This window comes from Osmerus mordax, assembly GCF_038355195.1.
Source record: "Osmerus mordax isolate fOsmMor3 chromosome 18 unlocalized genomic scaffold, fOsmMor3.pri SUPER_18_unloc_2, whole genome shotgun sequence".
Lineage (NCBI taxonomy): Eukaryota > Metazoa > Chordata > Actinopteri > Osmeriformes > Osmeridae > Osmerus > Osmerus mordax.
In genome coordinates, this window is record NW_027120388.1 from 14997 (window position 1) to 41475 (window position 26479).

Here is a 26479-nt window from a genome sequence, read left to right on the forward strand (position 1 = left end):
AGAAAATGTGTTTTGAGTTGAAACCAGCAAGCAGCAGTAGACTGGTAAGGACATTCCATCCTTGTGTTGATTGGCTGAGGACTGTTCCTTCCAGCACTCAGATTGGCTTAGGACCTGAAACAGGCCCTACCATTGGCGAAAGGACTACATGATTGATTCTCCACAGTCCATGTGGAAGAGGATGAGATCAGCACACTTTTTTGTTCTTCTCCGTCTCGTCTTCAGGTGCCCAGTTCCAAACCAACAGACGCCCTCCCTTACTCCTCCAGCCGTCTGCGAAGGCATCCGACACCGCCCACTCTCCCCCACAGCCTTGCAGTAGCTGAGAGGGTTTAGGTTTTTTTGGTTTGGAATTGGGCCTCCTCCCGGGCCCCCTTCAGACGCGCGGCTGGAGACGGCTCTGCAGGAAGCTGTGTACCCCTCCGATGGGCCTGGCGTCCGTCTGGTGCTTCCTGCGGTCGATGAAGGACACGAGGCGGGACGTGTCCAGGAAGCCCTCCCCCCCGGCCCCCGCCTGGACCCAGGCCTCCTGGAGGCAGAGCCCAGCCGGCGGGCGTCTGCCAGGGTCGCTCCTCAGCAGCAGGCACACAAAGTCCCGGGCCGCCTGGCTCACGCCCTGGAAGTAGTCCCGGGGGAAGCTGAAGTCCAGCCGGCAGATGTTCAGGCAGGTCTCCTCGGCGCTCTCGTCCAGGAAGGGCGAGGCCCCGCTCAGCAGCACGTAGGTGACCACCCCCAGGCTCCACAGGTCGGAGGTCAGGGAGACGGGCTCCCCCAGGACCAGCTCGGGGGAGGCGAACTCGGGACTACCCAGGAGAGGGTGCACGTAGTGGGCACTGTTGAGCTGGACCGCGTCCCCGAAGTCAGTTAGCTTGACCGTAGGCTGGCCGGTAGGAGTGTGGGCCACCAGTAGGTTCTCAGGCTGAGGAGGGGGTTGGGAGGGGGGTGGGAGAGTGTCAGAGTGTGTCGTGTGTGTCTGAGTGTGTTTCAGGGGTGATGGACGAGAAATGCAGAATTGCTAGACATGTGCAGTTCAAGCTGTTGATATTTCATTCGGTCTACAGCTTCCATTGTACCTCTGAATCGCCGACAGTTAATCGGACAACACAGCAACAGAAATACTTGGTTTAACCCAGCCCTTTGTGCATCTTCCTCTGAGTCGAAGAGGGGCCCTACCTTCACATCCAGATGTACCACTCTGCAGTTGTGAAGGTAATGTAGAGCTTCTAGAATGTCTCGCAGGTAACAAGCCACCTTCCCCTCAGTGAGGCTCCCCCAGCTCACCACGTAGTCCAGGAGACGGCCCTGATCGACCCTGCAGAGGCACACAAACACATACGTCAAGGTGTTGTTTGGTATTGGGGCCAAACACAAACAGCTGTCAAGAGTCATTAAGGTAATCAACAATCAGCTGTGTGTGTGTGTGTACTCACATCTCCAGGACCAGAGCGTAGCTGCTGGAGGTCTCGTACGTGTCTGTGAGGCTGACCAGGTGTGTGTGTTGGAGCCTCTGGAGGAGGCTGACCTCCTGGGTCACCTGGTCCCTCCTCATCAGCTTCTTGTTGACCAGCTTGACCGCCACCGTGCGCTTGGTCCCCACGTGGTCACAACGCTTGACCACGGAGAACCGGCCCCTGGAGAGGGGACGTCATCATCATCACCCGCGTCATACTGGTTCTTCACCATCATCATCATCCCCACAATCACAATCACCACAATCACCATCATCATCACAACCATCATCATCATCATCACCATGGTCCTGGTCTGTATAGGTAGGCAGAGTGGAGACAGTTACCTGCCCAGTTCAGCCACCTCTGTGTAGTGGGCGTCAAAGTTGTCCTTCCAGCTCACCCTGACCCCGTCACTGGACACAGCTGGGACACACACACACACACACAACAACGTTAGTCTGGGCTACACCATGTGTTTGTTGTTTTATGTGCGCATGTGTGTGTGTGGGTGTCTTACCTAGTACTCTGAGGCTGGCTGATGATGTCACGCTGCCTAGGTCGTTCGTGGCGACGCAGGTGTAAACGCCGTCATCCTCAGAGGCCACGCCCACTATCCTCAGGGTCGCTTCGCCTGTCTCACTGTTACACACACATACACACACACACACGTTAAGATTGGGATTGCAAGTGCAAAAGTGGATTGCCAGTCAGGTATGTGTGTGTGTGTGTGTGTGTAAGAGAGAGTGTGTACCTGTAGGCTATGCTGAAGTGTCCATTGTTGGTCAGGGTGCTCTGGTTGGGTCCTTTCCAGGTAACGGTGGCTTTGGGGCGCCCACACACCTTACACCTGAGGGTGACACTCTCTCCGTTGTCACACGTCACGTCACTCAGGGGCAGCAGGAACTCTGGGGCGACTGGAGGACAGGGTCAGAGGTTAGAGGATATCAAGATATGAGTAGATCACGTTACCATGTCAGTGTAAATGTCTAGGCAACGTGGATCGCTGGTTGTTTACACACATGTATATCTTTGCTATTTTTAGTTTTTTCGACTTTCTACTCCTCTGTGAAGCACCCTTGGGTGTGAGAAAGGTACTATGTAAATACAAGTTATTATTATTATTGTGTAATGTAATAAATATTGTGTGTGAATGTGCGCTGGATGCAGACTGAAACACTTACCATCATAGATGTAGTTTGGGTTTAGAAGCTGGAAAAAGAGTGCATACAAAGTTAGACTACAAAGTACTTGAACACCAAAACAACATCCGTTAAATTGTCACAATGAGCTGAGGAGCGGATTGGGCGGTACAATCAGGAAGACCCACCTTTACTGAAACCTTATTGGGTAGGCCATCTCTGGACTTCCTGTAACCGTTTTCCAGCTTGGTCTCCTTCTTTCCATCCTTCTCCTTCTTCTCGGACTTCTTGCGGATGCGCAGGGACGTGTGCCAGGACGACGACTTCCTGCTTCGACAGAGGAGGTCACGAAAGGTCAAAGGCGAACTGGGTTGTACAGTTGGTGTCCCCATATGTTTTTTTTGTGATGCATTTACGTGTCACACCCGTTTTCTACAGAGGCTTCGTCAAGCTCATTACCATGCAGTCTTCATCCAACATTTATCACAGGCATTGACATGGTGACGTCACTGTCATTTTTATTTTCTCTCTTCATTTTCTTTTAGCAAGATCAACCGTGGCTACGTCACCTCTATGGCATCCCACGCCCCCCTCCCCCACCGGAGGGGGGGGGTCAAACCTAGCCGCTCACCTGATGGTTCCGTCGGGACAGTCGGGGACGATGGTGGAGGTGTGTCCCAGAACGTAGCCGGGGATCCAGCCCTCGGCGGCCGGGCCCTGCTCGGTGGCGGCGCGGAACACCAGGAACATGTTCTGCTGGTTGCTGGCCAGGATCTGGACCACCTCCCCCTGGAGCACGCTGATCTCATCCTCCTTCAACGCCACGTAGTCCTGGGTCACCAACATGGTGGACACGCTACTGCTGCTGCTGCTTTCACTCTGGGGGGGGGGGGGAGGGGGGGGATGGAGGGGGGGGTTGAGAGTACGTTGAGGTTAATCTAAACGTGCGGACCACACACACACACACACACGCACACACCGGTTGGTTTACATTTCATCGGTCAACCGTTATCGCCCAAGATGCCATGCCTGTCAATGAGGAAGGTGTCACACAAATCAAACTCTCATCCCGGCGTCTCCAACAGCACACAGAGGCTGGGCTAAGCAGAAGAAAAGACAGAGCGGAAGAGCAGTCTTGCACACAGTTATTTTAATGCTAGTTATCCATCCACCTGCCCACCCATGCATCCATCCATCCGCTCATCTATTCATCCATCCATGCATCGTCTAGTGACAGAAGGAGGGCGGAGACGAGGAGCACACTCCTTCCCAGAGAACGAGGGGACGAGGATGGAGAGAAGCAGAAGAGAGATGGCGGCTCTCCGGAGGGGAGACGTTCAGACAAAGACGGAAACGAGTGTCAAGTGGTTTCGTCTCACGGAAGGGAGAAGGGGGGGTGGAGGGGGGGGAGCGTGAGAGAAGCAGGTGGAGGGGGCCTCCGGTCAGAGCGCTTGTAGCCGGGGGACCACAAACGTCGAAACGCTAGCCGCTACAGAAGCGACCGGATTGGGTGAAGGAAGAGCGTGGAGTTAGTACAAGCATTGTTAGGGGAAGAAGAAGTCCTTCGCTGCAGATTGAGGCGCATTCCATTCAAACCATGAGTTGTAAAGAGTGGAAACCAGTCTTCTGTAGGGTTTATTAGAGCTGTTAGAAACTGCAGAGAGGAAGAGATGTGTGCAGTTGAAGGGGGATTAGTAGCTCTGGCCAGACTGGCCGACAGGACAGGCCTCCCACTGGTGCTGGGATTAGTGAGCCGAAAGAGCAGGACTAGGCCGCACTAAAGCCTGGACCGCGGGTAGTCATCTTACCCCGTTACTCTGGGTGGACTGGATGGACTGCTCGCTGGTGGACGAGCACGTGCTCATGCGGTCGGCCTCCTTGCTGTGCGTGGAGTGTCTGTGAGTTTGAGACCCCGACCCCGACCCAGCCTGGGTGTGGTTGTGGTTCTGTCGGGCAGGACTGTCCCCAGTCTCTCCAGGGAAGGTGAAGGAGCCAGGCCGGCTGGCTGGGGAGCTGGGCATGGAGCTCCAGAATGAGGAGCCCAAGCCAGACTTGGGGCCCGGGCTCGGAGGGGGAAGTGAGAGGGCCTCCTTGCCAAACGCAGGGGTGGCCATGGGGGAGGCCATGGGGGAGACGGTGGCGCCGGGCCGAGGTTTGGGCGTGGTGGGTATGGGGAGAGGACCCACCGTGGCGCGGGGGACAGGGGCCACGGCAGGAACGGGGGTTGTGGGGGCCGGGGGCTGTGCCTGGTCGTCTGGAGCCAGGCTGGGGCGCTTGCCCTGGGGGCTGCCCCCCTGGACCCTCACCCCCCTCTGGCCCTTCCCCACCCCGGGGGCCTGGTCGGCGGGCTCAGCCAGGGCTGGAGCTGGGAGCAGGGGGGGAGGGACCGGGCGAGGGGACAAACCTGAATCACAAGTCATCAATCTCAGAGGAGGGAAAGAGGACTTTTGGATCACATGCACATATCTACCACATAAACAAATCCCCCCATCATCAGAGAGGAGAGATCTTACCTGACATCTTGTTGGGGCCCTCGGGGTCAGGGCCCCCGGGCTGGTGGCGCAGGGGCTGGGGCAGGCGGGAGGGCTGGGGGATCCGGGAGGGCCGTGAGCGAGAGCCCCCCTGGGGGACGGGGATGGAGCCCCCCTGGGGGCCCACTACTCCAGGGGCCACGCCGGGGCCTCCGCTGCCCCCAGGCGGAGCGCCTGCGCTGGGCACGCACACCCCGCTGCTGGCCCCCACATGGTTCCTCTGGTACTCGATGGGGGAGGTCAGAGCTGGGGTGCGAGTGGAACAGAGAGAGACGCAGCATTCATGAAGATCCACCTCAGATGTAGAGCCCTTTTCACAAGCAATGTTGTATCTTCACAGTACGCCCATAGAACTGCACCTAACGTACCGTTGAGGAAGTTGCGCTGGCTCTCCAGGATCTGGCTGATCTGCAGGGTCCACACCTGATGCACTCCCGGGTGGGAGGAGTGGAGCACAAACGTCTCCGTGCTGCTATTGGTCGAGCGAGAGGTCAGGGTGAAGGTACAGGGGTCGCTGTCCACGCTCTCCTCCATGCCCAGACAGCTCACCTACACAGGGAGGGAGGGAGGGAGGGGGACTATTGAGAGCGAGATGGACACAATGACGCTCAACAGACGCTCATTTGCCCGGCTAAACTTTGTCTTGGTCATTTCGGAACAACATCCCGTACATGGGCGGCACGCGACATCCTGCCATGGCGCTCAGTTCAACACCACAGCTGCCCAGCAGAGGGCGCCCCCCCCCCCCCCCCCCCGCATCTCTCCGCCCCCCGCACCTTGATGCTGTTCTTATAAAGAAAGCCAGGCATGGAGAAGCCCCTCTTCTTGTCCAGGGGCTCGCTGAAGATCACCATCTGCTCGAAGAGGAAGACCCTCCTCTCCTTCATCCTCCCCAGCAGGCTCCCCTCCGGGTCCAACACCAGGAAGGTGTCCTGGAGCAGGAGACGCCCCTGGGCCACGATCTTACCCTGGAGGGGGAGAGAGAGACAGACAGGGGGGGGGGGGATGAGGATGGAGGAGCGCTGAATGGAGGTTGCTCCGAGCACTCTGGGATCGCTTCGTCGCGCCTGGACGCGGTTCCACTCACGTCGAATCCTTGGAGGCGGCCCACGTTCATCATGTCGTTGCAGCGTTTGGGCACGATGCACATGACCTCCACGGCTTTCTGTGGGGCGGACAGGCAAGCATGAAGCACTCGGGGACCGCTGGCGTTTCTAAAAGCGCACGCTGCAGACTAGAGCAGGGATCGTCAACCCTGTTCCTGCACGGCTACCTGCCTGGAGGTTTTCGCTCCAACACTAATCTAGGACGCCCGATTCTAATCATTAGATTAGGGTTGATCGGGTAATTAGTGTTGAATCAGGTCAAATACGTGTGGTTGGAGCAAAAGGCAACACTCAGATTGGAGCCGCGGGACTAGAGGATAGTAGGTTATAACTTACGTCCAACTCTGCAGACTCCAGCCCGGCCTTTTTGGAGAACTTGAGGAAATCCTGAAAGCGAAGGGAGAGAGAGTGCATTTTGAATGGCCGCGCGTATAGTACGCACACACACACGTCCGTCGTGATAAAAGTGGCGAAGTGAGCTAGTGATCTGGCGCCCCCTTCAGGACAGCGGCGGCGCGGCAGGAGTGAGCCAGCAGGCCTCTCACCTTCAGCAGCAGCTGGTACTTCATGATCCTCTGGACCGGCTTGATCAGCAGGTCGGTGATCTGCAAGCGGTGATTCAGTCGCTGCTTCAGCTCCTGACGGAGGGCAAAGGTCAAACATTCACACCAGGGTCAAGCGTCATGGCAACGATACAGCCATGTCTACGGAAGGCATGTATATATCCCCCCCCATAAGAGATGCAGTGTTATTTACGTATGTGGACTCATGTGGAACAGGTCCCTACCTCGAAGTAGGTGTCGATGTATTCGGAGACGATGTGCTCTGACTTGGGCTTGTTCTGACAGTACACTATGTACATGTGTAGCCTTCGCTCCTGCAGGACACACACACACACACACAGGGGTAAGAGTGGGCCCCTGCTGGCTGCAGAGGCAGTGATGCACCAGAGGAAGCAGCGGTTTCTTGCCTGTTTGACAAACAGACAGCCCAGTCTGTCTGGGTCCTCCAGACACTTCTCCAGCTCCCCCAGGAAGAAACTAAACAGGGAGAAGAGGAGAGCAGTCATGGGACGTGTCCAGGAGGGGTCAACAGGTGTGTGTCTGCTGTGTGTGTGTGTGTGCTCTGCGTACTCTCGGTGCCAGTCGAAGATCTGATGGATGTTGCCGAAGACGATCTTGTCTTTCCCCTTCATGTCATCTGGAACTCCCTCTTCCTTCATCCGGGTCATGTAGCCCTGGAACACACACACGCAGTGAACATAGTGAATCACTCAAAGACACAACTTTAAATACCCCCCCCACATATATATACACACACACACACACACACGCACCTCTACTACCAGGCCCAGGTCTCTGACGTAGTCCCTCTCCGTCTCCACCAGCTCCAGCAACACATAACTGACACAATGACAAACAGCAGGGGTTAAAACTGAGCTCTCCGAGGAGATACAGTAGAAAGCATTCTAGAAAGAAAGAAAGAAAGAAGAGAAAGTCAGGGAGTTAGAGAGAGAGAGAGACTGAGAACAGCTAGAAAGAGACAGAGAGAGAGAGAGAGAGAGAGAGTGAAAAGGTAGAAAGACAGAGAGAGCGAACAGGTAGAAAGAGAGAGAGATAGAAAGACACAGAGAGAGAACAGGTAGAGAGAGAGAACAGGTAGAAAGACAGAGAGAGACAGAGAGAGAGGTGTTGGTATGGGGGGGGTGGTGACACGTACTGGCGTCTCTTTAGAAAACCAGTCTTGCGTTCCTCCATCTCGTCGATGGGGGAGGAGGAGGAGAGGAGGGAGTTGTCCGACGGGTTGAAGGAGGGAGAGCTGCTGTCGCCCTGTTCCACTGAGAGAGAGCTGGGCCTGTCCTCCAGAGCCTGGAGAGGGAGAGGCAGGGGAGAGCCAGAGAAGGAGAGGGGGAAAGAGAGGGAGAAAGGAAAGGAAGACGGAGAAGGGGAGAAGGAGAGATGAGGAGAGAGAGAGAAGTAGGGCGACAAAGGGGCATATTGGATCACAAGCGGCATTTTTGAAATTAGTGAGTGACACGGGGTGTGTGTGTGTGTGTGTATGTGTGTGTGCCCTCTTGCCATTTTGCTCTTGACCAGCTCCTCGATGGCGTTCACCAGCTCGGCCGCGCTGGGGGTCTCGGAGCTGGACGGACGGACGGACAGACGAGAGGAGGTCTGGACGGGGGGGGGGGGACACACACAGGGGAGAAGAGCGTCAGTACGCGACCCCCACGTGTACCTGGCCTTACCTGCCGTGCTCCGCCTGACTACAGACTGCCACTGAGCGAGCGCCCTCCGCCACAGGAGAGAAGCCCTCGCTGAGAGAGAGCGGCATGGCAGCCGGCGGCTGAGAGAGACACACTAGGCGCGCTGGACTAACTGTCGGGTTGGTCAGACTGAACTGTTAAAGATGTCTCTTTCCTGTTCTGTCTTAAAGCGTTGGGGCTACATTTGGCCCGGCTGTATCCGTCCAGCCATCTGCCGGGACTCACTCACTGTCTTTGATAGGACTACTCGGGTTAACCATACTATGACAGCATCAGTTGACTTACCTTTAAAACAATTTTTTTAATTTTTTTTATGATAATATAGTTCTGAACCCATAAGCTCTTCCAAGTTTCTAGCTTTAGGGAGCTTTGATCATTGTCATTATCTGGTGCACTGGTAAGAGAAAACCTCTTAGAGACTAGCCGTCGTTGTTGTTAGTGTGTTTTGACTATTAGGGATTCGTGTTTACGGACGGGTGGTCAACTGTTTGTGTTAGTACTGCCTGTCTGCAAGTTAGCTGTCGGGAGCTTTTAGCGATGGCCGTTGTTCAAGAAACAAGCATGGCTCAAGCAATTCCAATGAAAGGGCAAACTTCAAATCATATGGAAACGATATCGGAAACGAAAGGAAAAGAGGTTGGATAATTTGACACACCGGTCACCCTAGTGTGGGGCCGTGTGTGGTCAAAATGATTCAAAGACAGAATGTTTGCAGATATATTTGAATAGCTTGATTTGACACCGTCAGGGAAGTCCCTAGATGAGGTGAACTGAAGGAGATGAGTCTGTGAGCTAGATGGCTGAGGGGGTCGTTACATGAGGAGGAGAGAAGGGTGAAGACCTGGCGACAGCGAAGGTGCCTGAGATGCCAAAGAGAGAAGCTAGGGAGGAGGGACGAGAGAAAGGACGTGCGATGACCTTCTAAAGAGAGGGGGGGTTAGACCGAGAGCAGAAGTATGAGAGACAACAGAGAGAGAGAGAGAGAGAGAGAGAGAGAGAGAGAGAGACAGACAGACAGAAAGAGAGAGGAGGTGGGAGGGAAAGAAATTAAGAAAGAAAAAGAAAGATCAAGAAAGAAAGAAAAAAAGAGACTGAAAGAAAGGGAGCACAAGGAGTACAAAAGAGAGAGAGACAGACAGAGCGAAAGACAGAGAGAGAGAGAGCGAGAGAGGTAAAGAGTTGGAGGAAGTCTCACCCTTGCTGTGCTGCCCATCCAGACATTCCCCCATATAGGGTGTGGGTGTGGCTGTGGGTGTGGCTTGTGTGCCCTTCTGGCCTCACCAGCGCTTAGGTGCCAATTACTTGCATGGGCAATGAGGTAAACGCACACAGGGTAGGGGGTGTGGGGGTAGGACTGGGTGAGGGGGGGTGAGGGGGTGGGGGAGGAGGTAAGGTGGGGGAGGGTGACCTATGAGACTGTGGGCGGGGTGCTTCCCAACGGCGCTTGGTAGACTCCGAGCAGGAAGCAAGTTCATCCAGTTACACTGAACCGATCCCACCGGAGAAAAAAACAATGTTTGGCTGACCTCTAAGCTGCGACGACCCCCCTGACCTGATACACCCTTAATGAACCCTGAGAGAAGAGTTAGCGGACATCAAATCTGGTCCAAATCGACTAGAAAGTGTTTCAAACGTGAGCCTGTCTATTCCTTTCCCCCCCCCCGTCACTGGGACGCTCTCGTCAGTGGTGAAAGCTCTGTATGCAGAGAACACGGCTGGTGATGCACAACTCAAAAGAAGTACGAAGTCAAACGAGGGATGGAGGAGTGGAGGCTGAGCTAGCTCGATGAACCGTACACACTAACAGAGAGAGAGAGAGCGAGAATATGTTTGTGCCAGAGAGAAAGTGTGTGTGTGTGTGTGTGAGACAGAAAGAGTGTGTGTGAGAGAGCGAGAGAAAGAGAGAGAAAGAAGGGAAGCTAAATCTTTTTTTTTTGGGGGGGGGGGGGTTTAGAAAAGTACCTATAACTTTAGAAGCGAGAGAACTAGGATGAGTTCTAAAAAAAGCAGGACAGTAAAATTTGGGTGTTTGAAATTAGAAACTAGAGCTAATACAGGGCCGAACGGAAGAGGAGAGAGAAGTTTGGTTTGTCCGGGAGGCGAGGGAGGGAGAGAAGAGGGGGATTTCAGATGGAGAGATATGGAAACTGAGACAGAGCAAAGACAGGACATAAATCAAGGTAATGCTAAACGGTGTGAGAAACAGCAAACGATAAACATTCAGGAACAGAAAAACAAAAGAGAAACAGAAATTAGTGTCAGGAAAACGTCTGCTTTGAGATAAGGTGACTTTTTCAGGAAGCCTGACGCATTTCATTGCCAGGATTTTCTTTTTTCATTCAAATGTTTTAAGGAAGGAAAAAATAATAAGGATACAATGCTATGCATGAGGTAGAGTCACTCCAGAAACAATATCGGAAACTTTGGAAAACTCCAGAAGGTTCTGGAATAAAACTGACTGGCCCCAGCAGAATGTGTGGAAACTAAATAATGAGAGGGAAACTGGTACACAACAGATGCAGGGCTCATCCCGAGGAAGACAAGTCACTTCTACCCAACTAGTATCATTTTGGAGAGTGATGGAGAGTGCTTGAAAGAGCTGCTCACACAACCTTGCTCGTGCCTCAGGACTGACCCTAACCGTGTGGGAGTCTTGTGAGGGTGTTTGGGTCAGTGTGCTTGCGAGGGGGAGGTGCCGTGTGCGAGCCCCTCTGAATAGATCGGGATGCTGGCTAAATGTTAAAGCATGCACGGTTCTATAGCGCTGTTTTTGGCCCACTACGACCCTGTGGTCCCCCCTCCTCCTCCCGGCCCCCGGCCCCCCTCACCTTGTCATCCTGTGCGTCGGGCTGCAGTAGGCTGTGCTGCTGGATGGCCATGGGGGGGGGGCAGGGGCACCGAGTCGGCCCCCTCCTCGCCCTCCTCCTCCCCGCAGCTCTGCATCCCCGACGAACTGGACTTGGACAGCGTCCCGCTGGATAGCCCCTCGTTGCGCACCCTCTGTCACACACACGGGGGGAGGGGGGGCACAGACACAAACGCACAGACAAAATGATTCATTGTTAAAAGTGTAGGGGAAAAAAACAAAGATTCAGACAGTTAACGAGAGAGACAGAAAGAACAGAATATTTAAAAGGCATAAAATGACGTGAGTGCATTATGTGCATAGTACGTTATGTACTTGTGTGTACAGTGTGAGCGTTACCCCCCCTCCCCTTCCCCCCCCCCCCCCCCCCCCCCCCGCACACACCTCCTCCACGGTCTCGTCCTGGGGCGTGGCGGCGCTGTCGTCCGAGTCCTTCTGCGAGCCGACCATGACCTCGCTGCTCTTCCTGGCGTCGCGGCTCTTCTTGTGCTTGTGCAGCTTCTTGACGTGGCCGTCCGCCTTGCCGCTGCTGAGGCGGCGCACGGGGCTGGTCAGCCACTTCCTCAGGGTGTTCCCTGGAGCACAGGACGGGGGAGAAGGGTTCTCACTGGGAGCGCTCGCTCTCGCTCTCCCCGGGGGCCGTTGGGTGTTTTCAAAAGCAAGGAGGAAGGAACCAAGGAACTCCCGTTTGAAGAAATGCTACACGGCTATCGCTCCATGACTAGTCCTAAATATGCTACATGGCTATCGCTCCATGACTGGTCCTAAATATGCTACATGGCTATCGCTCCATGACTAGTCCTAAATATGCTACATGGCTATCGCTCCATGACTAGTCCTAAATATGCTACATGGCTATCGCTCCATGACTGGTCCTAAATATGCTACATGGCTATCGCTCCATGACTGGTCCTAAATATGCTACATGGCTATCGCTCCATGACTGGTCCTAAATATGCTACATGGCTATCGCTCCATGACTGGTCCTAAATATGCGTCGGAAGTATTTACCTGAGGTCTAGAAGGTACTCAAATACTGATAATACAGTATACTATATATACAAATAAATTTGATTTGATTTGATAAAAGATTCTATTAGGGATTGAATCCCATAAAAGGTCAGTTTAAATATTCAAATGTTATTTTAGCATATGTCTATATTTAGAGGAATCTGGCATTGTTATGTATATAATGGATTGTGTCACTTCTATGGTGTCAGGCTACATTTTAGACTTGCGAAGCAAACAGGAGTTCCATGTCGCACATTTTCTGCCCTTCATGTCTTTATACATTTCCTTGTCATAATCTATTATCTTGCGAAAACAAATGAATAAAGCTCATGATAAATACACATCAGAATGAACGTGATCGATCATGATATTCAGCTGTCTGGCAGACCGGGGGTACTTGAGGACTTAGCTACCCCACCCCTTCTCCACGGGCCCCATCTCCATGGTTACCTGGTCGTTTGGGCCCTGGCGAGGTGTGGGAGCCCATCCCGTGTCCAGGCTGCAGGGTGGCCGAGGAGCCCGGCATGATGGAGTCATTACTGCACACTGACAGAGTGTCTGCAGGAGACAGAAGGAGAGAGAGAGAGACAGAGAGACAGAGAGAAAGAGAGACAGAAGGAGAGAGAGACAGAAGGAGAGAGAGAGACAGAAGGAGAGAGAGAGAGACAGAGAGACAGAGAGAAAGAGAGACAGAAGGAGAGAGAGACAGAAGGAGAGAGAGACAGAAGGAGAGAGAGAGACAGAAGGAGAGAGAGAGACAGAGAGTCATCCATCATACGACTCCTTCTACTCAATTTTCATATACACACACACACACGCGCATCCCCACTTCTCTACCTCACACACACACACCTATCCCCACTTTCCTACCTCAGACACACACACACACATGCACCTACCTTTGTGGTTGAAGATGCCCTCCATCTCCATGCTGGAGCGCGAGTGGGCGATGCAGAGCATGGCGCAGGGCACCACGCCCTCGTGGGCGGGCGAGCGGTCGGTGGTGCGGACCAGGCACCAGTCGGGCTTGTCGTGGCAGCGCTCCAGGACCTCCACCGTCTGGCCCCGCCGCACCGTCAGCTCATTGCTGTTGCCGGCCATGAAGTCATGGATCACCACGGTGAGCTCACAGCCCCCGGACAGCTGGGGGGGGGAGGGGGTTGGTGTGTTAGTGTATGTGTGTCACTCTGGCTGAGAGTGTGTGCGCGTGTGAGTTGCTGTGTGTGAGTTGCTGTGTGTGCTGCTGTGTGTGTGCTCACCTTGTCGCTGTCCAGGGTGTTCTGCGAGGTGCGTGAGGCCAGAGAGATGGTGTCTGGTTGGCTGCTGCCATCACCTTGACTGTCCAAGTCCTCTCCATCCCTGAACCAGGACACACCACGCTCAGAGAAAAGTCCTGTCTGCGTGTGTGTGTGTGTGTGTGAGTGTGCGTGTGTGTGTGTGTGTGTGTGCATTTGGATTCTTACATATCCCTTCACGTCTTGGGTTCACTGCTTTAGCTGTATGTGTGTGTGTGTGTGCGTGTGTGTACCTGCAGCCCTTGTGGTGACTGCTTAGCTGCGGTATCTTTACGTGTGTGTGTGCGCGCGTGTACCTGCAGCCCTTGTGGTGACTGCTTAGCTGCGGTATCTTTACGTGTGTGTGCGCGCGTGTACCTGCAGCCCTTGTGGTGACTGCTTAGCTGCGGTATCTTTACGTGTGTGTGTGCGCGCGTGTACCTGCAGCCCTTGTGGTGACTGCTTAGCTGCGGTATCTTTACGTGTGTGTGCGCGCGTGTACCTGCAGCCCTTGTGGTGACTGCTTAGCTGCGGTATCTTTACGTGTGTGTGCGCGCGTGTACCTGCAGCCCTTGTGGTGACTGCTTAGCTGCGGTATCTTTACGTGTGTGTGCGCGCGTGTACCTGCAGCCCTTGTGGTGACTGCTTAGCTGCGGTATCTTTACGTGTGTGTGTGCGCGTGTACCTGCGGCACTTGTGGTGACTGCTTAGCTGCGGTATCTTTACGTGTGTGTGTGCGCGTGTACCTGCGGCACTTGTGGTGACTGCTTAGCTGCGGTATCTTTACGTGTGTGTGCGCGCGTGTACCTGCGGCACTTGTGGTGCTTGGCGGCGCTGGCCTTGGGGATGTGGATGGGCTCCTTGAGGGCTCCTCTCAGGTGGATGGTGCGCTCCTGGATCACCTCCCGGATGTGCTTGATCCAGTCCTGCTTGTTCTCGATGCTCGACGCCTGCAGACCCATCGGGGGGGTGGGGGGGTCAAGAGGTCAGTCAACCCGCCAACGCTCTCTCTCTCTCTCTCTCTGAACTCTTATTTTAGTCTAGGGCTGCATCTCGATAGTCTAAAGGGGCTTCCCTCGCTCCCTGGGTCGCTCTCTCGGTTTAAGCACGAAAGAAAGCACTGCGGTGCAGCCTGTGTGTGTTTGGGAGACAGGATTCGGACTGATCTGCCGACCGGGACCCACGTCCTCCTGTCAGATCATTCTCACACGCAGGGAACCCAAGTACAATGACTTCTTGCTTAAAACACACTGCTTTTTGCACTGCATTACAAAATGGTATCTTGTACATTTGTATTTTTATATTGTAATTTACGGCAACTTATATTTTATTTTATTGTATATTTAATTATATTCTAATCCCACTTAGTACTGCTAGTTTAAGTGTACCCTTAGTATAGATAGTTGTACCCTTAGTATAGATAGTCCACATATTTAAATTTTAGGTATATGTTTATTGTATGCACCTTCCTGCCAAAGCAAATTCCTTGTTTGTGCAAACTTTCATGGCGAATAAATCCCATTCTGATTCTGATTCTGAGACGGGCGAGGGGAGGAAGCACCTTTACACTATGGAGACGCGGCCGAGGGCTGTTGTCGAGGGTTGGTTAGTACTCACCATAGCTCCATGTTTGCATCCCTGACTTAGCTTTGGTTAAAATATAGAATAGAGAATTTTACTGGGTTTGTTTTGGTTTCTGGTGTTTTGTTTTGTTTACAGGACAGTTTTGAGATGAGAAAATGGCTCGTGATGGCAGACGGACAACATTGATATTCTGAGCTCGGGCCAATCGGACGTGCGGTGCATTGTAATGATGGGCAGTGGAGTGTGAAATGAATGTTGGGTGTTTGTGTGTGTGGCTAAGAGAGTCACAAGGACAGGATTTATGGACACAGAGAGAGACAAAGAGAGATGGGAACGAGACAAAGAAAAAAGGAGAAAGAGAGATGGGAAGAGAGTGGAAAAAAAAGAGTACACTGAAAAAACAGATTGAGAGAGAGAGAGAGAGAGAGAGAGAGAGAGAGAGAGAGAGAGAGAGAGAGAGAGAGAGAGAGAGAGAGAGAGAGAGAGAGAGAGAGAGAGGGGAGCGTACGAGTGCAAGCCCGTGAGGTTAGTAAAGAAAAAGCGGATGGGTTCTGGATCTCGATGTAAACCATTTACAATGCACACGGCACATGAGCGCTTCGTGGTCAGCTGGTTAGTTTGGGAGTAAACATGGACTCATCCAGTCATGACCCGACTCTAGGAGTTAGGAGGCAACATGCTTTTCCAACATCTGACAGGAACTAGAGAGGAACTAGAGTTGAACAAGCCGAAGATGTTAGGAGGTCGGTGTGGGGAAAAGAGTCTGGTTTTCTTTCACATAAGCAGATACAGGTTCTCAAAATGTGCGCTGTCCAAAACGGATCCAAATTTCTTTGAAAAGAAAAGTGTCTGTTTCCTTTGAGGAGTGTAAGTGGGAAGTGGCTTTGAGGGAGTCGAGGGGTCAGAGTTCATGTCAGTGGCGTTGGCGTAAGCATGTTTTACCCAGCGCGGAGAGCGAACGGTTCATATTCAGAGATACAAACATTCACAGAACAGCCCTGGACGCGTACAGTGGTGTGTGTGTGCGCAGAACACAGCTAGACCATAGACAACCCAAGTACAAGACTTATACAGAGAATGAGAGGGAAAATGAGAGTGAGATAACAGTCAGAAAGACAGGTAGAGAGAAAAGAGAGAGATAGAGAGATAGAGAAAGAGAGAGAGAGAGAAAGAGACAGAGGGAAGGAGCCAGTGGCTCCAAGCAGCTTGACAACCACCAGGCAGCCACCAAACACTTGGTCATGCAGTTGAACAGAAGGTGTTAGAGAGAGAAGGAGAGAGGAAAAAGGAGAGGAAGAGAGGACCACACATGGGAGAGAGAGAGAGAGAGAGAGAGAGAGAGAGAGAGAGAGAGAGAGAGAGAGAGAGAGAGAGAGAGAAGAAGGAGCAGACCGAAGAGGAGAGCGAGGGAGGGAGGGACTCTTACCTTGAGCACAATCTTGTTGTCAGAGGTAGGGGTGCGCCCCAGCCACAGGGCAAACTTACAGGGGTCCCCCTCCACATGCTCAGTCACCCCCAGCTCTGATGTCTGGAGATAGAGAGAGACAGAGAGAGAGAGAGAGAGAGAGAGAGAGAGAGAGAGAGGGATATAGAGGGAGAGAGAGTGAGGCAGGCTGGCCAGCAAAACCAAAAAAGCAACAACAGAAAAAAGGGCACCCGACGTCCGTCCAGGATAAGGGAGCACTCACAAACAGCTTGCTCTTGTAGAGGTACTTGCTCCGGCCGTTGGAGTCCTTCACCTCCTTGCTGAACACCAGGGCCATCTCGAACAGGAAGAGGTGGCGCTCGCGGCCCTTGCGGATCAGCGTCTTGGGGTCCCACACCTGGAAGGAGTCCTGCAGGATCAGCTCGCCCTGGGACTCGATGTTCTCGTCGAAGCCTGGGGAGGAACCGGAGAAGAGGGACAAGATAGACGCGGGGAGTCACGGACAGCGAATGCGACAACTTGGCTGGACTTGGATGTGTGTGAAGTGTGTGTGTGTGTGGGGGGGGGGGACACACGCACCGTCCAGCATTGAGAGGTGCATGGCGTCGTTGGCCCTCTTGGGAACACTGAGCATCACCTCCAGTCCATCCTTGATCTCTCCTTTACCCTCCTCACAGCAAGTCAGCAGCTCCTACACACACACACACACACACACACACAAAATAACACAAGACCAGAGTGAGAACAGTAACCACGGCAACAGATACATCCGCCTCCGACGACCATGGTGTTAGTAACCGTGGTGATGTGATGGGTCTGCTGGGTTACCTTCAGCAGAAGCTGGTACTTGGTGATTCTCTGAACAGGCTTGATCAGGTACGATGAGATGGAGTTGGCCAATCGGTGCCTCTGTTGGATTTCCTGGAAACACCCACACAAGGAACACGCAGTGTTAAGATTGGGCGGCAAGACCGCCGCATGTCAGCACTGACCAATGAGAGCGGGGGGATCCTCACATCAAAGTAGGGTCCGGCATGTTCTAGGATGAGCTGGGTGGAGTCTGGCTTGTTCTTGCAGTAGTTCACATACATCTGGAACTTGTCGGCCTAGAGAACACAGACGCAGCTTAGAGTCCACGACATCCATGTACAGACATGCACGCACGCGCACACGCACACACACACACACACACACACACACTCACCCAGGTTACGAAGCAGTGTCCCACATCTTCAGGCAGCTGCTCGTACTTCTCCAGCTCCTTGAGGAAGATGCTTCAGAAGGAACAGACAGGAGAGGATGTTAGAGGATGACGGGAGCACAGCCCTCTCCAGGCTGCCTGTCTGAGGGGAGCACAGCCCTCTCCAGGCTGCCTGTCTGAGGGGTGCACAGCCCTCTCCAGGCTGCCTGTCTGAGGGGGGAGCACAGCCCTCTCCAGGCTGCCTGTCTGAGGGGGGAGCACAGCCCTCTCCAGGCTGACGAGGGAACTCACTTGTGGTGGAACTCAAAGAGGTCCTGCATGTTCCCGAAGATGATGTGCTCTTTGTTGACGATCCCTGGAGGGATCTCCTCCACTCCACTGGTCATCTCCCACAGGTAGGTCTGGGTGGAGATAAAGGAGGAAGGAAGGAAGGATGGAGAGAAGGATGGAACAGCAAGGGAGAAGACACGTTAAGGAAAGAACAAAGAAGTGTTTCAATTGGTGTTTACACTGAAAGGAAGTTAGATATTTGGACTGGTAATAGTCTTCACAATAGGCGGCTAACGCGGTCTTCCACTTACGTCCATGCACTCCCTCAGGTCTCGAACGTAGGTCTTCTCTGTCTGAATCAGCTCAGCCATGATGAACCTGCGCGCGCGCACACACACACACACGATTAACCATCTCCCACCTACACCCATACCCCCGCCCCTCCAACCCCATGCCCTGATTTATACCTCTGTCAATATCCACCTACTGGCCTCTCTGCTCTGGCCATTAACACTGATGAATTATGAAAAGCCTGGGTGAGGTACAGTGGCTACAAATCTCCGGAATGTTCCATCCGCACATCCCTACAACCCGTGTGACTCACGGCCTTCGTGGAGAAGTGTAATTCTACGTATGATATGATACATAACATGATGCCTTGTATGATGCTAATTGACGGCGCGAAGGTTGGCTGCGTTCCAGTGGCCGAGATGAGTCATGTGGAGGAGTGGAGAGGGAGACCGAGAGAGAGCGGACGGGAATCCTAGAGGACATTTTAGCCCCGTTTCTCGGCGGCCATTTTGTCCGCGACGTGTTCCACGTTAGGGGTTTCCACCGTGGAGACGTGCGCCGTCGCTACAATGGGACCGCGGAGGGTGGGGGGGGGGGGATATGCACTGTTAAAACGCCAAGCGGCCACGTACTCCTTCCTGCGCGCCGACTTGCGCTTCTCCTCGTTCAGCTCGTGGGCGGCGTCCCTCAGTTTGACCTCTGACCCCGGAGCAGTGGCCGGGATGATGTCCAGCTGCAGCTCCTTACTCTGGAGATGGATGGGGGGGGGGCAGAGAGAGAGAGAGAGAGAGAGAGAGGAGGTGAGTCGCACAAACACACTCACACACTCCAAAACCACAAGCCCCACACACACACACACACACACACACACACACAGACAGACAGACGTACGGCCTTGTTGGAGTCTGAGGAGATGCCCAGGGCCTTCTCCAGGCTGGTGCGGTACTTGTCCATGCGCAGGGAGAAGTCGCGGTAGCGCTTGTCCACGGCAGTCACCCACTTCTTGATCTCCACCGCGTGGCTGTGGCCCTTGTCACAGAAGCCGTCAGCCAGCTGGATCAACAGCTTCACACGCTCTTTGGTTTGCTGGGGAAGGGAGAGAGATGGAGAGAGAGAGACAGAGAGAGAGCGAGCAAGAGAGAGCGAGAGAGAAGAAGAGGGAGGAAGAGAGATGGAAAGATCGAGAAAGGGAGAGAGCGGCGGAAGGAGAGTGTTATAGACCTGCGCTGTGATTGTAAATGCCTGTGTGTGTGTGTGTGTGTGTGTGTCAGCGGTGAGGCTCACCCGGGCTGTGATGTGGAAGTCTTCATGTTCCTTGAGCAGCTCCTGTGTGTGGTGTATACTGGAGCCAGTGGACGTGTGGGTGGACAGGTAGAACTCTCCGGTGTCATGGATCCACTCCAGGGCCTGAGGAGAGAGGGGGAGAGAGAGAGAGAGAGAGAGAGAGAGGAGAGAGGGGGGTGAGAGAGAGAGAGAGAGAGAGAGAGAGAGAGAGGGGGGAAAATAAATAACATAAATAATAAATAAAATAAAAGAACAATAAGTAAGAGCAATGAAACAAAATAGAAGGTTGAATACTTTTATGTGTGTGTGTGTGTAAGTGCGTATGTATGTGTGTGTGAGGCCATGCCGGGTACCTGTTTGGCGCTGCGCTCAAACACCACGTACTGCTGACACTGGTCCAGGCGGCGCTTCCTCATGGTCCAGAAGTGCAGCACGCGGTTCTCCCTCTGCAGCAGCTCGTTCAGGATGTCTGACCGCAACCACATCACACGCTCAGCACCACACCAGCACCACGGAACACCACTGCCTGTCTGCGAGTGTGTGTGTGTGCGTGATACTCACTCTTGACCTGCTGTTCTGGGGCTTTGACGTGACTCAGCATCCCGGGCATGTTGACACTGTTCCTGTGCATGTACTTGAGGAAAACGTCCGCATTACGCCGGGCCAGGGTGCATGCCTGATGGAACACACACACACACACACACGTTAGAGATGAGGAGCAGTTCCGTGTTTGCGGTATCAAGCATAGGTGTGTATGTGTGTGTGCGTGTACATGTCTGTGTGTGTCTGTGTGAGATCCTACCTTCAGGAAGGCCTCCTTCTGCTCCAGGTGTTTGCTGATCATGGGGGTCACATGATCAGAGTCACAGTTGGGCCCCAGCTTGTCGGCCCCCCCACACCAGTCCTCCTCCCTCTTGTACTCCTGCTCCAGACTCTCCAGCACACTGCACACCTGCCACCGGAACACACACATGTCACACTACAACTCCCAAAATGCACCACCAGACCTAGACCTGAGAAATCATGTACCAGGTTTCACACACCCCCGCCTCCTGAAAAGACCAGCTGCACACATCACAAAACTACATTTGTCGTTTTTAGACTTCAAAAAGTCTATTATACTATTCATGTAAATAGCATGCATTTTAATGTATCCTAATGCGCACTGAAACATCTCGATGTATTCTAATGTACATTCAAACATGTTAATATATCCAAATGTACACGTAAATACAAATATCTCACTGAATCAAAATGCACATCTAAACATCTGAAAGTCCCCTAAACGGTTTCTTTGCATCTTAAAGGTCTAGTCCTGAGTGGCCAGCGAGGCGCTGGCGCCCCCTACCTGCTCGGAGGTCTTGTAGAAGGCCACCGAGGCGTTGACCAGCTTGAGGCGGTCCTCCATCTTCAGCATGAGCTGCTGCCAGTGGGACGCCACGCTCTCCGCACAGTCCCTGATCAGGTCCATGTCGTAGTGGTTGGCCTGCAGCAGAGCCTCGGCCTTCTGCTGCACCTGGAGAGCACTCTGGTGGGTCTTCTACAGGGGGGGAGAGAGAGAGAGAGAGAGAGAGGGAGGAGGGGAGAGGGAGAGGGAGAGGGAGAGAGAGAGAGAGAGAGAGAGAGAGAGAGAGAGAGAGAGAGAGAGAGAGAGAGAGAGAGAGAGAGAGAGAGAGAGAGAGAGAGAGAGGGAGTGAGGGAGGCGCAAAGAGAAGGACAGAAATGGACTTGTCATGTATCTGCCGATGTTTGTGGTCGTAATGACACAAGATGAACACACACACACCTCGATGGCGTGTTGGAACTGCTCGTGTTCTCTCTGGAGTTGCTCCGCCTCCTGCAGGGAGCTGGCTGTGATCATCCCGGCGTTCAGCATGGACTCTCCATTACGGATCCAGCCCAGCACCTAACACAGGACCCAGCAGCAACGTTAGCAAACAACACATTCTGTGTCTGTGTGTGTGTGACATTTAGTCTTTTTTTTTTTTTTTGTGACAGGGAGAGACCGAGACAGAAAGAGAGTGAGACAGAGAGACAGAGAAAGAAAGAGAGAGTGAGACAGAGAGACAGAGAAAGAAAGAGAATGAGACAGAGAAAGAAAGAGAGAGTGAGACAGACAGAGAGACAGAGAAAGAGAGAGTGACCAGCCTTGAAATTCCATAATGTAGTAATCTTGTAATATGTGTTGTCCATCTCAATGTAGCTATTTACTTAGGTTGTTTTTGTTTCGATTTGTTGTTTTCCGTTCTTGACACTTTGTTGTTACCACATGTTCCGGACAATACAGACTGTCCTTCCTTATGTTGTTTTTGAATGGTGTTGTTGATGTATGGTTGTCTGTTATTGTGCGTCTTGCTTTGGCAATACGGTTGAAATGACTGTCATGCTAATAAAGCTGAATTGAATTGAGTGAGACAGAGAGACAGAGAGAAGAGAGCAAGAGAGAGTGAGACAGAGAGACAGAGAAAGAGAGTCCGAGAGAGACATCTTCATACTTCAGTACCCCATTTCACCCCGATCTACCGGGCTCTCTACAGGATGAACCAACCACACGGTGAGCCACCGTGTGCCTGTGTGTATATCTGACTATATAGGGAGTCAGGTGGCTGAGCGGTTAGGAAATCGGGCTAGTAATCTAAAGGTTGCCAGTTCGATTCCCGGCCGTGTCAAATGACGTTGTGTCCTTGGGCAAGGCACTTCACCCTACTTTGCCTCGGGGGAATGTCCCTGTACTTACTGTAAGTCGCTCTGGATAAGAGCGTCTGCCAAATGACTAAATGTAAATGTAATATCTGCTTCGTGTCTGCTGCGGAGCCTGCGTACCTGTTTGACCTCGGCCTGCAGGTGGCGTAGCTGCACACACTGCTCCAGGTGGCGGCGGTGCTGCTCGGCCGCCTGGTCCAGCTCCTGCTGCTTCTCATGCAGGAACTCCAGCAGGTCCTGCACACGCGTGGCCATGTCCACATCCCTGTCACACAGGAGCTCCACGCCTGGACACACACACACACACACACACACACACACACACACAGAGAGGCAGAGGGTCATTCCTCGCATGGAACTGTACCACCCGTCACTTCCATGGACACGCGTGTGTGTGTGTACGTGTGTGTACATGTGTGTGTGTGTAGGTGTGTGTGTACGTGTACATGTGTGTGTGTGTGTACGTGTACATGTGTGTGTGTGTGTAGATGTGTGCGTGTGTGTGTGTGTGTGTAGGTGTGTGTGTACATGTGTGTGTGTGTACATGTGTGTGTGTGTAGGTGTGTGTGTACGTGTGTGTGTCCTCACCGGAGGCCTGGACCTCGTTGACGTACTGCAGCAGCTCCTGGCCCTGGTGGATGACGTCGAAGGTCAGGTTGTTCATGGTCAGGTTCTTGTCGGCGTGGTGCTGCAGACGCTGCTCTGCCAGGGTCAGGTCCTCCGTGTCAAACTCTCCCAGCTGGCCCGACAGCTCCTCGTTCCACGCCTCCAGGTCCGAGATGATCTGGGGGGGGAGGGGGACACGCACACGCGCTTGAATACCTTGGATCGGAGTGTAGGCCCTCCTTTCCCCCCCCCCCCGCCCGTCCAGCTACACACACACACACACCGTCCCCACTCACAACCCCCCACCCCCCCAGACTCACGTCGATGGCGTCCCTCTCGAAGATGCGCAGCTGCAGGAAGAGCTCCAGCTTGATCTTCCTCTCCTGGAACAGCTCCTCCATCTGGCCCTGGGCCTCGTCCAGCTGGGCCAGCACGCCCTCGATGTGGTTGATGGAGCTGTTGTGGGGCGTCTTGTTGCTGGAGATGGCCGAGTCCCTGCACACACACACACACACGCACGCACACACACACACACACCACACCCACGTACGCACACATCCACCCCACGCACACACTGTGCGTTAGAGGGAGTCCAGGACGGCGAAGGTCATACAGCCGCTTGATATTGCCATGACAACAATTATATTTCTCTGTAACAATACTGTTAGTGGAGGCACGGGTGCAAGCATGTGCCCACACACACACACGTGTAGGTGTCAAGTGTGTGGTGTGAGTGGAGTGTGTGTAGAGTGTGTGTGAAGTGTGTGTGGAGTGTTGCAGTAGCCTCCCTGGGGAACTGGCAACAGAAAATTAGCCATGCTATTATGAAACCAGAGTTACATAAGATGGCACTGTGGAGGCCTGTGAACACCAGGGAGAACAGAGGGAGAGAGAGAGAGTGAGAGAGAGAGAGAGAGAGAGAGAGAGAGAGAGAGAGAGAGAGAGAGAGAGAGAGAGAGAGAGAGAGAGAGAGAGGGAGAGAGAGAAGGACTGAAGCCAGGAGAGAGAAAAAAGGAGAGAGATGGAGGGAGGTAGAGAAAAGGGAGGGAGAGCTCAAAGGAGAGTTCTAGGCCTCACACTCTCGAAAAGCAGAGCTGGAACGAGGGTCGCCGTGGTCAACTACATGCACATCTCCACCGCTCAACCCCCCCCCCCCCCCACACCCCTCTCCCTTCTCTCTTTGTCTCTGTCCACATCCCTCTCTTCCTCCGCCAACTCTCCCCTCTGCCCACACCAGCTCTGCAGCTGTCCGTCTCCGCAGTGCTGGGTTGTTTCTCCCGGTGACTCCTTCCTCGCTCTCTGGCAGATTGGAGAGCAGAGAGAACGCTCTGATTGGACAGAAAAGCCTCAGAGGGTTCGGGCCTGACAGCTTGGGAGCACTGTGTGAGTGTGTGTGGGTGTGTGGTACCTGGGCTGAAACGGAGCGTGTGCAATGCGTGTGTGGTGTGTATAATGTGTGTGTGTGTTACCTGAGCTGCTGGATGAGGTCCTCTCCCTCCTTGATGACGTTGACGGTCACCTGCAGCGTGGTCTGCTGCTGCTGGCCAAACCGCTTGATCAGGTCCTGAACCGCCTCCACCGACTCAGCATACACATCATCCAACAGCTCCTTCTGGAGGTCCTCCAGCCATGTCCACAGCTACACACACACACACACACACACACACACACACACACACACACACACACACACACACACACACACACACACAGACACAGACACACACAGAATCGGACCAGAGTTGTGTTAAGCACTGGAGTATTTAGTTACGAGACAAATGGAAGAAAAGTCAAGTTGCAAGCATCCACCCCCTCCCTCACTGGCTACATGAGCCATCCTCCACTCCCAGCATTTGGAGCTGGTTATTCCCCGCTATATCCAGACTTCAGTTGCTGTAGAACATCAGAAACAGCTGATGTTCTCCCCCAGCCCCCCCCCACCTCTCCCCCAGCCCCCTCACCTCTCCCCCAGCCCCCTCACCTCTCCCCCAGCCCCCTCACCTCTCCCCCAGCCCCCCTCACCTCTCCCCAGCCCCTCACCTCTCCCCCAGCCCCCCTCACCTCTCCCCCAGCCCCCTCACCTCTCCCCCAGCCCCCTCACCTCTCCCCCAGCCCCCCCCTCACCTCTCCCCCAGCCCCCTCACCTCTCCCCCCCCCCTCACCTCTCCCCCAGCCCCCTCACCTCTCCCCCAGCCCCCCCTCACCTCTCCCCAGCCCCCTCACCTCCCCCCAGCCCCCCCCTCACCTCTCCCCCAGCCCCCCTCACCTCTCCCCCAGCCCCCCTCACATCTCCCCCAGCCCCCCACTCACCTCCTTGACGTGCGTGTGGAAGCCACGGACATGTCCAGCAGGATCTTCCTCTGCTCCACGCGCCGTACGAAGTCCTGGATGCGGTCCTCCAGCTGGTGGGCCGCCTGGTAGATCTCCTCCGGGTCACACTCCCCCGTCTGGGCCAGCTGCTCCGCAGCCTCCAGCAGCTTGTCAGCGTTCGTGTACGTGTTCTGGTGGTGGGGGGATATGTCATACATCTTGCGGTACACATTTGAAATGGGAGTTAAGATAAGAGGTAAAGACGGTGAGAGAAAGAGGGGGAGAGTGAGAGATAGAGACTGACGGTGAGAGAGAGAGACTCGAGGAGAGAGAGAGAGAGACATACAGACAGACAGACAGACAGAGAGCTGGAATATAAGGAGGGGGCATAAGCAGAAGAGTGCACCTGTGCGACCTCCTCAAAGTCTTCGTGGCGTTTCTGGAGCGCTCTGGCCCGGTGCAGCGACTTCCCCACGCCTGTGTGTTTACTCAGGAACGCCTCCCCGTGGTTCTCGATCCAGTCCAGCACCTGCACACACACACACACACATCAGCTGCCATAAACAACCACAAGGGGAAAAAAAGCGACAATCTCCCCGGGTGGGGGCGCCATGGGCCCCCCTCGAGGCCCAGACGACGGGGGCATGGCTCCCGGGCGCTCACCTGCTGCACGTCTTGCTGGAAGACGCAGAGCTGCAGGCGCTGGTGCAGGCGGACCTTGCGGTGCTGCCAGATGTTCTCCAGCTGCCGCTGGTGGTGCAGCACCTCGTGGATGACGTCCAGCACGTGGTGGACCGCTTTGGAGTAGTTGGCCGAGGCCGTGAGCGAGTCGGCCCCCCCCGGGGTCAGGGGGCGCTGGAGCTTGTCCAGTAAGGCTTTGCCATCCTGGCTGACCTGGAAGAGGGCGGAGGAGGGGGTGGTTTGGTAATAGAACGTGCACGCAGGCACACACACACACCCTCGACACCCCAACACACACACACACAGAGCTCCGCCTCACCTCGCCGTAGGCGGCCGTGATGTGTTCGTACAGGCCCTGGTGGTGGTGGATGGCGTCCTCCAGGTCCTGCAGCTCGGACGGAAGCTCCACCTCCCCGCACGCCTTGCACCACGAGTCCACGTTACTCATGTACTGGAGACCACACACACACGCACGCCAC

The 26479-nt window shown here is 54.1% G+C and overlaps 1 protein-coding gene across 1 annotated transcript in view; it reads right to left on the minus strand.

Annotated features, from left to right (window-relative positions):
- LOC136938866 (triple functional domain protein-like) overlaps positions 1 to 26479 on the minus strand; it is a 27997-nt gene continuing 1518 nt past the window's right edge. The window contains 54 exon segments of the mRNA XM_067231775.1: positions 1 to 919; positions 1174 to 1312; positions 1431 to 1631; positions 1796 to 1874; positions 1969 to 2090; positions 2203 to 2365; positions 2633 to 2660; positions 2779 to 2917; positions 3222 to 3469; positions 4399 to 4994; positions 5104 to 5367; positions 5490 to 5670; positions 5898 to 6089; positions 6209 to 6286; positions 6564 to 6614; positions 6773 to 6865; positions 7015 to 7104; positions 7198 to 7267; positions 7361 to 7464; positions 7564 to 7630; positions 7947 to 8095; positions 8306 to 8401; positions 11322 to 11381; positions 11383 to 11493; positions 11744 to 11934; positions 12821 to 12928; positions 13270 to 13513; positions 13630 to 13729; positions 14452 to 14594; positions 16655 to 16756; positions 16917 to 17107; positions 17234 to 17345; positions 17483 to 17575; positions 17671 to 17760; positions 17859 to 17928; positions 18147 to 18256; positions 18437 to 18503; positions 19049 to 19164; positions 19308 to 19502; positions 19701 to 19823; positions 20054 to 20169; positions 20262 to 20376; positions 20503 to 20652; positions 21049 to 21240; positions 21487 to 21606; positions 22524 to 22690; positions 22992 to 23187; positions 23330 to 23504; positions 24479 to 24648; positions 25320 to 25342; positions 25345 to 25510; positions 25726 to 25848; positions 25983 to 26213; positions 26320 to 26451. Of these exon segments, the coding sequence (XP_067087876.1) occupies positions 377 to 919; positions 1174 to 1312; positions 1431 to 1631; positions 1796 to 1874; positions 1969 to 2090; positions 2203 to 2365; positions 2633 to 2660; positions 2779 to 2917; positions 3222 to 3469; positions 4399 to 4994; positions 5104 to 5367; positions 5490 to 5670; positions 5898 to 6089; positions 6209 to 6286; positions 6564 to 6614; positions 6773 to 6865; positions 7015 to 7104; positions 7198 to 7267; positions 7361 to 7464; positions 7564 to 7630; positions 7947 to 8095; positions 8306 to 8401; positions 11322 to 11381; positions 11383 to 11493; positions 11744 to 11934; positions 12821 to 12928; positions 13270 to 13513; positions 13630 to 13729; positions 14452 to 14594; positions 16655 to 16756; positions 16917 to 17107; positions 17234 to 17345; positions 17483 to 17575; positions 17671 to 17760; positions 17859 to 17928; positions 18147 to 18256; positions 18437 to 18503; positions 19049 to 19164; positions 19308 to 19502; positions 19701 to 19823; positions 20054 to 20169; positions 20262 to 20376; positions 20503 to 20652; positions 21049 to 21240; positions 21487 to 21606; positions 22524 to 22690; positions 22992 to 23187; positions 23330 to 23504; positions 24479 to 24648; positions 25320 to 25342; positions 25345 to 25510; positions 25726 to 25848; positions 25983 to 26213; positions 26320 to 26451 (7995 nt within the window). The 3' untranslated portion in view covers positions 1 to 376.